Below are 12,157 nucleotides of genomic sequence, written 5' to 3' on the forward strand. Positions count from 1 at the left end.
CACTGTAATATAGAAACAAATTTGACTACCCATATATTTGCAGAAGACTATTTATTTTATAGCTTCCGTGACTATTTTGGTTTTGTTCTCTGCATGTGTGTGTACCCCAGGAAGCAGATGCACAGAATACACACTACAAAAATTCAAAATCTTTTCAGTAGAAATGCTTTTAGCAAGTGTGACTTGCATATCTGACACAAAACATTCAACAGCTCCTCTCAGCAATTGTTTTCTTTGTAGCACCAAACCTGGGTAACTAAACTGTAAACTGTTGAGGACAGCAGGCAAAATATGCACATGCAGAAATATAGCTAAAGCCAGCCTCCAATTTTTTATTGCCAGATCCCTTGTTCTGCAGCCTGTATACTTACATGTACAATGAAAAATACAAAGACTAATAAATTCTGGAAGGAAACGAAGTTATGAAGAAAAATACATCAGTCAGAGGGAGCTACAATTTCATCTAAATCAAGACTGAAGAGACCAAAAAAAAAATCTTTGCTCTAATTTGTAATCTTAATTCTCCTACTGTGTTATGATTTGTGTAACTACCATGCAGCTTTTCTATAAAATTAATTATTAATTAGTCTATTCAATTAATGTGACATTGCTGAAATACAGTGTTAAGGTAGGTTGTTTCCCTTGACTCTCTGTTATGATGGAACTAATTCCTTAACAACAGTATTTTAATGAAATACCTCTTCTTCAGCTTACACTACTGTTCTTCTGGTTTCAGCACCATAAAACCCAATTACTACAGGGGAATTCCTGATTCTGTTCACATGTAGCACCATTTTCTCTTAATACCTCTGTAATGAAGTTTAGACTCTTTTTGGCAAAATGGAAAAAAAAAGTCAGCATAGAATTGATTAATGAGAAAGCCCAAAACCACATTGGAAATACATAAGAATACATTTTTAACCTTATTTTCTGTTCATTCCTATTGGACAGAAGATGGTCATTCATGGCCTTATTTTGCTTACCTTCAATGCCAACGTGACTATCAAATGGTTTATTTAATTGATGGAAGGACAGGCATAGCAATGCAAATATTTGAGAATCAAATTTTAAATCCATAAAAAGAAAACTTTATGAATGGTGGGAAAACTTGCAACAGACCTTAGAAAAGCCCAATATATGAAGATTCTGTAGAGACCCACATTGTTGCATGCCCAGAAAAACTGGTATTAAATGATTTTTGAGGAGCTAGAATTACTTAAGCACAAGAAATTGCCTAGAAAAAATTAAGTAAATTACTGGACCAAATTCATAGTCTAGATATTGACAATAACAATCTAACACTGGATTTCCTATGCTTCAGTAGAATTTTCTCCAACTCTGGAAAACCAAATATGTTCTCCAATAAGCAAGTCTATTGTCAAATGCATGGGAATGAGAGTTGAGCTCAAAGACACCATGTACCACAAAGGTACCCTCGAAGGGGGTTGTATCAGATGCCCTCCAGAGATCTTGATCAACCTGTATCACCTTAACTATGTTTATAACCAGGGGTTTACTTAAAGCAAACATTTATCACTTTTAACACAGCTATCTGAATATAACAATAGCAGAAAATGTTACAGATTTTTCATTATGTTTTAACCCAAGACCATATAATTGTTCCTTCAGACCATGAACTGTCTCTACACCAATGCACGTGTTGCATTTAAGACATACAGCTCTGGGTTTCACCTCTTTCACTGTGATATGCATTCAGTGGATGTACTTCAGTTAAATCAAACTATTATTATTAAAGTGGATAGCTCCTCACAGCTCTTCTTAGTGAAGATTTTTACTTTGGATTTTACTCATGTCTTTGGTCTGAAAAAGACTATATTAATAATCTTTAAATATGCTATAAAATGTCATTCTCTGAACAGGATGCAGTGAATGCTAAATAAAGTGGTAAATAAAATGGTAAAAAAATATGCACAAGCATGATTGAGGGATAAGAGGCTTTTCTGTACTTTTTGTTGTTTCGCTGTCTTCTTGCTACAGCAATTTTATTAAGAATTCTGCCTGTCAAAGACAATATATCATTGTATTGATCATATATTAATATTAATATTTTGCTTGTTACCTATTTTTCATTGCAGTGCAGCAGACAATTTACATTTGAGGCTGTGGAAAGCATCTAGTTTTTATGTGAATTTTAACTTTTGATTTTTGTGTCCACTTCCATCTAACAGTAAAATCATGTGTGATTGTGTCACCTAAGACAATAACGACAACAGCAAGTAAAAACATTCAATCTGATTGAAATCTTGCCATATGTGAATTAGAGGGATCAGCACATTAGTCACAAAATCCTGCTTGGTGACTTTTTGCTGTGGTTTTAATCTTAAAACAGATTTTTATAAACAGAAACAAGAAGAAAATGATGATTTAGAACTGGTACATATAATCTACATTGTATCTGCATTGCACTTTACCTGGGATGAAAATGTGCAGACCAGGAAGTCTGCCTGAGACAAGAAGTGAATATCCAGAATGACACCTCTTAGGGAGTTTTCAGTGTATCGGTTATGCAGTCCTGCTGACCAGGATATGGAGTTATCACTGATAAATTCGTAATTTGGATACCTGTGAAAATACAATGCACAGTTAATAGCATTGTTCTGTTCATTTTTATTTTTTTAAGAAGCATTACCTCTGCTGCAAGATAAGGTTGTTAATTTGTTTAAGTGAGCCTCTGCTTTACAGGAAATTAATTACAATTTAGCTGAAGCTTCTAGAATGTTACTGTTGCCTCCAAGCATGCCCTCTCTTCATCTAGAAAAAAATTTAAATACAAAGATGCTGTAAGTCTGTCTGATACATAACAAAGTAGAAGAAGTGAAAGAAATATCAGGAAGTATATACCACATTCTGTAAATTATGCTGATTTTAGATGAAATATAGTCAGACCACTTAGTTTTCTCTACTGCTAAATAGGATACAGGATTCTGACTTTACTAGACTACATTTATTACCATACTATTAGATACTCATTAGGACACTGTGCAAAAAAACCCAGTCACCTGTAAAAGGGACATATTAAATAAAGGCATGTAAACTAATGAAAAGAATTTAAAAAGTCTTTCCCAGTTCTTAAGACCATATGGAGGAACAAATTTTCCAATTCACTGGTCAAAAGGAAATAAATGTAAAACTCCATGTCAATACACTTTTCCTGACTTACTACAAAAAAAAACAAGTACTACTTTAAGTCAAAATATTTTATTTGAAATATAAAACCTTAGTTTATGTTATATTAAAATAAAAGATTTTATCATGTAGCAATAACTTAAAAATAAAAAAAAATCCTTTAAGAAATAAAAAAATAATGGTCTTTCTCAAAAAATTTACACTTCTGCATTGGGTAACTGAAATCTGAAAGAAACTGTGGCAAGGAGCATGAATAATTAAATTTTCAGTCAGCCTCCTATCAAAGACAATTATTACAGATGTAACAAAGGTAGTAACTACATTGCTGTTACACAACAATTATATTTCAATCATGAAGTGCAACTCACATAACTAACCAGCCAACTACAAAATTTCAACTACACAACTTACTATAAAACAAAACTATATATATATATATATAAAAAAGCTTTTTTTCCAAATTTATAACTTCATTGCAAATATAAATAATACATTTCACAAGAGAGCAAGGCAGCCAATATAACATTTGTAAGAACATGCCTAATTTATTCCATTTTAATGTTAAAAATATGAAGAAACTGTCTTCGAAAGTGAAATGGACAACTATAGCTGGCTTTTGGGACTACCAAATCAGCAAATTTATCTCAAGAGCAAATCAAAAAACTGTGTGCAAAATGCCCACGTTTGATGTGGAATGTATGGATATACCTGATCATGAATGTCAGAGAAAGTTCCTACTATATTAAAAAACAAGAAAAAACAAAACAAAACCAACAAAAAAAAAGAAAGAGGGGGTGGAAATAATATTAGAGTAACTGATAATACCCCTTCTGAGAAATTACAGAAGCATAAAGCTATAAATAGTTTTTTCAGTAGGAACTCTTTCACAATTTTAACTTTCTGATCTTTTCGTGTCTAGCATTTTTTTGTCAATATTTAACTAGCTCTCAAAACCCAACAGATGACACCACAATATTTGGGACACATTCTATTCCAATTTCCATTGTGTTAATCATATTCCTATTTTTTTTTTTTTTTTAAAAAAAAAGTACAGACCAAAAGGAAATACGTCATCCTCTACTCTAAGAACTAGCTGAGAAACAGAGATAAGCATCAGTCTTACCTCAGTAAACAACTCTGAGTGGAGCAACACAAAGAACATTTAATAGGAGATGGCATTTCTAGGGACAATAAACATGGTAAAGATATTTGCACACCCCTTTGCAAGTTCTTGGTATCAGGAATACCACTAGAATTAATCACTTCCTTCAGACTACAAAAATCAGAATCCACATGCTGAGCAGACACAAAAGAACTTTTCTTGAAGAATCTGATTTCTTATTAGCAAGAGATCACTCTAATAACTTTAAGGAATGAAGCACAGGGAAAAAAGTGTCATATTGGATGTGGTAAAAAACAAAAGGTCAGAATTATTTACACATCTTTTTATGCATATATTTAAAATGTTCTCCTTATTTCCTTTACTCTGGAACCAGTCTCTGAGATGCTTTTAGATCTGGCCTTTCATTCCATTTTATAAAGTTGATCCAAATTCATCTAACCAATGGTTTCAGAGCCCACTCTTCAAAACAGTCATCAAAGCTTGTAATTTATCTACTCACATTTTTCAGTTTTCAAACAAGCACTTTTATGTTGTCTCCCACATACAACGCTACATTCATGCTTGGGAAAAGAGGTCTCTTTTAAAATATGAGTGAAATAGCAGCCATACTTAGTGTGACCAGAGAATCTTCTGGTCCACTACCGTCTTCAACACATGCTGAAAGCAGAGCATAAAGAAAAATACAGAAAAAGGCCAGATGCACACTCCTCTCAAACTGTATGTGGCTCACTGACTTCAGGTGAGGTTTAATTCTCCTTCCCACTCCCTACAGTGCTGTAGATTCTATTTGAAGCTATTCTTGCCACAATGACTGCAAAGAAGAAAGAAAACGAAACTACCAAAGCTCTATAGTTAGCTCTTGCTTCCTTCCATTCCATTTTCCATCTGTATTTATACTATGAATAATGTAATACTTACACTGTAAGTTTTTGGGGAATTTTTTTTTTCTTTTTAAGTAGAACATGGACACAAACCCATTACTAGGATTCCTGAATGTGTAGAAAATGAATCATACATAGTAAGTTGTCATATTTTATTGACAGAATCACTGAATCACAATGTTGTATAGGATGTCTCCTATCTTTACTCACATAGTCTCTTCTCTGAAACAGGAATGGCCCAGGAATCATTTAAGTTGGAGAAGACCTTTAAGACCATTAAGTCCAACTATAAACCCAGCACTGCCAAGTTCAGCACTAAACCACGTCCTGGAAGTGCAACATGTCCATGACTTTTAAATACCTTCAGGGACAGTGGTATTACACTTCCTTGGGCAGCCTCTTCCAAGATAAAACCAAATAATGGAAACTGGCACAACTCTGTTTCCTTTGTATTGGATTACATATATGTAGTGTATCTCTTCCACATATCTAAAAATAATACCCAGTTCTTCTAAAGCTATCTGATAGATTCTTAAAACCTATGTACAGGCCAGGAAGGATTTTATTCTTTTTTTCCCTCTTATAAGAAAGAGAAAACAAGATATCAAAAGAAGGTGGGAAAGACATAGTTAAAAATCTTTCCTTCCTGCACCTAACAGCCTCAGATAAGGATACAAATCAGGCACAGATATGGCACTATTTCAAGTTCCTATTGGCTTCAGAAGCTGATCAACTAGTTGTGCAACTATAGATTATCACTGCAGGTGCAAAGCAAGGCGAGCCCCGGGCTCCTGTTCTCAATTGCGAGGCCTGTGGATGTGTCCAGAACAGGCACTGAAAATTTTCCTCCCTCTGAAAGAAGATTGTGAGTATATGTGTAAACAGACTGAGTAAGAAATAATGTGTTTTCTCAGGTGTTGCTCTAAAAAAAACTGGAAAAGATATGAGCTGTTCATCAGATTCTAGTACTTTGAAGCACTGCTGAATTCTATGTATCAGGCATACTATGTGGGGAGGGTTAGCCAAACTACAGATAGGATAAAGGGAGAAGAGACATTAACCTGCTACTGTGGAAGTAAATAAACAGTAAAAAAAAAGGAGAACAAAGAAAATAAAGATGACTTTACAGGTAGACATTCTGGAAGGAAGAATAATATTTGTTGAATTTTTGTGCTCACTTACAAGCGAAAGACACCTAAATAGGTTCATATACAAACCAGAAACATATTAAATATGATATCTTAAAAATTTATGTATGTATCATCTGTATTATTTTGAATACCCTAAAGAGAGAAGATACTTTAAGTAGTATTATAGACTAGAAATAGATATACCAGATATTCAAAAATTTGCATGTGAAAACTATTAAATCAGCCAAAGAAAAAGCAATTTACACCATCCCTAACACATCACTTATCTAAGATAAATACCAGAAGCTTACCAGAAGCTGTCACATGCTTTAATCACCTGATCATTGCAGTTGTTGAACTCTCAACCATGCTACTCTCTACTAAAGTTGTTCTACATAATCCTAATTCTGAAAATATGTCACTTCTTTCCTTCTTCTGGAAATAGAACACAAACACTCTACAAACTGGTGGTAGTGACTGCTCTATCTTTATTACTGTACTTGCAGTTGGTAGACATCTGAGTGCAAGGGAAGTTTCTGAAACTTAAGTCAAAACATTTCTGTTTTCATGACTATGAATAGTTTAAAATACTTCTCTTGCTAGAAACAACATGCCTATTCATGTGAATGTTGGCTAGATTTTCTTTACTTAAATGCCAACGCTGTTTGACAGCCAGTCACTCTCATGTAGAGAGATACAGTATCTAGGACTTACTAATATTACTGCACCAAATAATGAATGCAACATAAGCTACTGCAATGTGACAGCTGTTTCTATCAAAGCTTGGTAGTTCAATGTGACTAGAACATTTCTGTCAGAAGTGTAAACCAATTTATAGTTGATTTCACAAGAAGAAGAAGAAACGCTTCTTTACTGCCAAAACATGACCTTAACCTGCCTTCAGATGCTATCAAATGCCCAAACATCAAATTGCATCCTGCCTTCTCTGAAATCACAGGAAGTTTCAAACGCCTTCTACTCAAGGCATCTGAAGCTGCAAGCAACAGTAGGGTGCAAGCAACGAAGGAAATTATGTTTCAATGTAAGCTGTGACCTGAAAACTCAGCCGTAACACATAAAAAGTTCTTCACTACTTACAGATTCTATGCCTTTTATGAAGAAAACATACAATTAATGCTGTACTACTGAGCTGTATCTTACCATATTAAAGTAAAATTGTGATTTGGTATGGACTTGAGCTGTAATTCTTAATAAAATTCAGTATTGTTGTACTGAACAAGTTACAATTCTACATTAGTTTTTGTTCCTATTGAAAAACTGGGATGATATGTTTACACAGGTAGAGCATCTCATTATTCACAAAGAATAGTAAGGCTTGAAAGTTAAACAAAAATAAAAATGCATAACTAATATTATTACATCAATATTGAATTCTGTTAAGTTACAAACAGTTATTAAAGTTATTTAGGACAATATAATGAATTAAATATTATAACCTCAACTTTGTATTACCTGTCTTTTCATTGTTTAGATTTGCATTTTAAATGCTATCATTGTTTCTGCTATTGTTCTTGCCTCTACACGTACAAAAAAGGAAGGATTAGGTTGCCATCATCTGGAGTTTGTTTGTTCATTCAGTTTTTACAAAACACCATAATTTTAAACAGCAGCCTTTTACAGATAGGAAAGAAAAACAGAAACAGCACAGTTGAAATAGACAGGTTTTCAACGCTGTAGAAAATTCTTCTACTACAAAATAACATTTTCTGCTTACTTTGCATGTGCCAAAGAAAATTTGTTATGTAGTATGTTATCTTTTATATTTTTCCAAGAATGTCATAAAGAATAGAAGAGTTCAAAAATTTGCCACTACTGAGTTGCCTTGATTTTAAAAAAGTATTAATTAATTAATTAGAAGTATTAATTTACAAGGAAATACAGGCCATGTAGGAGTAAATGAACATTTACTGTGTATCCATATTTTAGAGAGCTAGAAGAGGGCACAGAGCAAAGAAAGGGACAAAGACACTGTAAGAAGTTGAGAATCTCACATATATTAAAGGACAAAATTATTCAACATGTAGGGTGAAAGTCTTCTATGTTATCACCATAGAAGTCCTTCTGAAAGAGGGAGGAGCTTCATCAGAAGCTTTTCAACCCACTTAAAAAATTCCTCCGTCAACTGTTCACAGATTGGTGTTTTTTGGACAGGAGATGCTTTTTAATATATTAACCAGTTTTTACAATATTCCTAAGTAGTTTCTTTTTAATATGTATGTTCAATAAGAATTTGTGTATTTATTATATTTATATTATTTATACATATATTATTTATATTTACCTTCCTTCTACATCATTAGTTTGTTTTTACATAATCACAGTTATCTTGCTCAACTCTTCTAGATTTCTAACATTAAGCTTTGAAAAGCATACTTGGGAGAAAAAAAAACCCAAAAACGCATAACTGAGAGAGAAATTGAAATCACTGGAAAATGAAATGCAATCTTAACTGAATAAAGGATGAAAAAAAACCACCTATACTAAAACTTGTGTGCACAATAGTCATAAATTGTAAAGGTAACCGGAAGGAACTGTAATATAAACATAATTCATCTTACTTGGACTTTGCCTCTTGCAACAATGAAGGGTCATCTGTAGCCAAATACACTCTTTTTTTATCAACATGCATCCTGCGAGCAAGAAGTTCAAACCGCTCTTCCACGTGTACCATGTACTCTTCAATGGGGTGAAATGCTGCCTCTGTCCCTACTTTGTCTGTCCTGCGGACGTGAACACTGGAAAAAGGTATAAACTAGGAATTACATTTATTTATAAATACTACACATACTTTAGCAAATGAAATTTTAAATTGAATCCCTACGTAAAAAAAGGAAGGATTAAAACTCATCCATGTCCATCAAGACACACTGACAACATGAAGTTAGATGTCAGTCTGTTCTCAAAAGCAATACAATAATCTCACAAGGAAGGCAAAGGGTAACTGAAAGAAAGGAATGAAGGACATTGAATTATAGCATATAAGGTGGCATTCCTTTTGAGCACAAGGTTGAGTTATCTACTGTAGACAGATAATGCTTGATCAATACAGGTCAAAAGGAAAATAGGAATATTTGCATCACATAATGCATAGTTTGAATTAAGGTAGTTACAAAGGCATTTTTTTTACCTCTTTGAAATGTAACAAGTCTTCAGATACAGAGTTGGTGAAGTGCCCTAGCGACTTAAGGTCAAAAGCCAACTAACACTTGGACAAACCTATTGTGTACTTTCACTTTTCAACTTTCTTGAAAAGAAAGTTGAGGATTGAATGAAAATTCTGGCAAAGGAAGCAGACTCTAGCACAGCAGCAGTAACATTTTCCACACTACATGATGGCAAAACCTTTCTCCCACAAGCTGCTTTTTCTTAGTCATAGGTGCTTTTCTTCCTTCTTCACATATCTCCCCACACAGACCTTTCCAATTCACCTTTACCGTTGAGAAACAACAACTGAGAAAACACCAGCAGGGAAGGGAAAGGCACACACCATGTTCATATGTAGCCAGTGATAAAATTAGTTGTGAGTTGTGGCAAGTAAAATGTAGGCTTAGCCTTTTTTCCTCAAATGTAAAAGCTATTGGCATTTGGAAAGAAGACCCAGACAGTTAAGTGCCTGGAATACAAGCTATAAGGCAATTACATTAATGAAATCCTGTATTACCAGATGTGGAAGGACATGTTAAAAAAACCTTCTATTGAGCTTCCTTTTATATATCTGTCCAACTACAGGTGGACAAGTGTGCTGAAGAAGTACTTGTAATCAACTTGTATTATGCACAGTTAAAAAATAAGAGCTTCCTCTAGGAATCACCCTCTCCCCACAAAATACTTTGAGACTCTGATTATCATCATGAAACATTTCTTCCTGAACAGGAATCACTACATACATATATTAAAGCACAGACAGTTAAAAAGAAAACTAAATACCCACCCGATCACTGGATGTTTGAAACCAAGTTTCCTTGTGGCTTCTTCTATTTCTTTTTCTAGCCAAGGCTGTGGACGAATCAAGTATTTCACAAACTGAGAGACCCACCACACCGCAGGATCCCCATGTACACGAATTAGTCTATCAGCCAAGTCTTCAGGGACAGCCAAGGGCAGATAAGGTGGCCGTGGGTGTAAGCTGTCAACAATGGGAAGTTCCACCACCTGAACATCCTTATCATTAGCCTCACCTGTTTTAAAATACATACTAAGATGAGTCAAGTAGTTTACTTTACTAATAAGCTTTACCATTGGCAAATAATACCCCAAACATATCAACTAATCTGTATCTTCAATTTCAAAAAGACTACCTAACCCTTGCTCTACTTTTTCAAAATAGCATTAACAAATCTAATAAAAACCACAGTTTTAGACTAGATTAATATAGGAACTATATCCAACAATGCACTCAAAGTAGAAAACTGAAGGTTCTTGAATTCTTAGCAGCTGGTAGTTAATTAACTATTAAATGTGTTCCTGTTCATATATTCATACCTTCTTATATACAACTATACCATTACTGTGTGTTAAAGCTTATCTGGACAGACTGGCTATCTATAATGTCTAAAATTCAGTTACTTGTTTAAAAATTAAACAAAGAAATATTTTAAGGCATAAGAAATCATTAAGAAAATAACTACAGCTCTGCTGCTCTTCTGAACACATTTCAGCATTTCAGACATCATTATAACCACTGAATTAGCTACTCTGTTGTTAGAAGCGGAGAAAGACAATTCCTGTCTTCAAGAACTTAAACTATGAAGTAGAAAATTAAATAGATCAGGGAAAACACAAGCACTATATAAACACATGATGTACCTATGGATAAGAATTTGTTATGTTTTAAATATTAACTACAGTAGAATATACAGATGGTTTAGATGGGACTTTAATTCAAGGCCTAATAGCCACTAAACATCTTTTAAGAGTTTTTACAAACTACACAAACACAACAGTCTACATAATTGATAATTCAAAGCTACGTTCATATACTGAAATAAATTATAATACATGACAACACAAAACAAAGCATTACATTTTTAAAGCATTGAACATTTCAGCTGGTATTTCTAGTGTGCTCATTTCCTCCAAAATAATGTTTTCACTGTCTGCACTATTTACCAGCAAAGATGGTTAGTTCTCCCTTTAGTGCTCACCAGCCAGGAAAGAAAATTGCTTTAAATATAAGCAAATAAAACTCATATAACTTTTGATGCCCAAGTAAATCTTAATGCTACAAAAATCAGTTCAGGGAAGGAATAATGAGTTTAAGAGTTTAAGAATGGTTAAAGATCCCAAAGGTTACAGCACTTTTGCAAGGCTAGTCAAAATTCTGCAGTAACTCTCTGAGATATGGTTATTTAAATAAGGAATGTTTGTTATGCTTGGGTGTATTTTCAATTCATTTTTACCAGATTTGGAAATCTGTCTTCCAAAGGGTATCTATATGTCAATATTTCATCACTGCACTGTACACCATCACAGTAAAGGGATTCTTTAGCAGAATTTCCCATACTGCAGGTATGGATGATTCATTTTAATTCAAGAAGCCAGTTCATATTTTACCATCTATTATATCACACTCACAAGAAAAGATTTAATAAAAGTTCATCAATTCAGTAAAAACATTGAGCATTTAAATCTTCTTATAATATGATGGATAATAATTTGTTAGTATGACTTCAGAAAGCTGCAATTAAAAAAAAGCAGCATGAAGCCAGGGAAGTGCTAAATCTGGTGCAGATATATCAGGCAAAAGTTTGGACAAGAAACGTTTAGCTTGGGAATGGTATGAAAGAATGCTTGAGGTTCCATCCTTTTCACCTTCTCCCCCTCAACTGAGAATGGGAGAAGAAACAGGGTGGCAA

General features: G+C 33.8%; 1 protein-coding gene across 3 annotated transcripts in view; it reads right to left on the minus strand.

Annotated features, from left to right (window-relative positions):
* FUT8 (fucosyltransferase 8) overlaps positions 1-12,157 on the minus strand; it is a 103,162-nt gene that overhangs the window by 2,899 nt on the left and 88,106 nt on the right. For all 3 annotated transcript variants that reach the window (XM_069017203.1, XM_069017204.1, XM_069017202.1), the window contains 3 exons: positions 10,234-10,480; positions 8,861-9,037; positions 2,433-2,583 (listed from right to left, as the gene is read on the minus strand). In XM_069017203.1, the coding sequence (XP_068873304.1) occupies positions 2,433-2,583; positions 8,861-9,037; positions 10,234-10,480 (575 nt within the window). The remainder of the gene's footprint in view (positions 1-2,432; positions 2,584-8,860; positions 9,038-10,233; positions 10,481-12,157) is intronic.

The sequence above is a fragment of the Aphelocoma coerulescens genome, chromosome 5 (genome assembly GCF_041296385.1).
Source record: "Aphelocoma coerulescens isolate FSJ_1873_10779 chromosome 5, UR_Acoe_1.0, whole genome shotgun sequence".
Classification (NCBI taxonomy): Eukaryota; Metazoa; Chordata; class Aves; order Passeriformes; family Corvidae; genus Aphelocoma; species Aphelocoma coerulescens.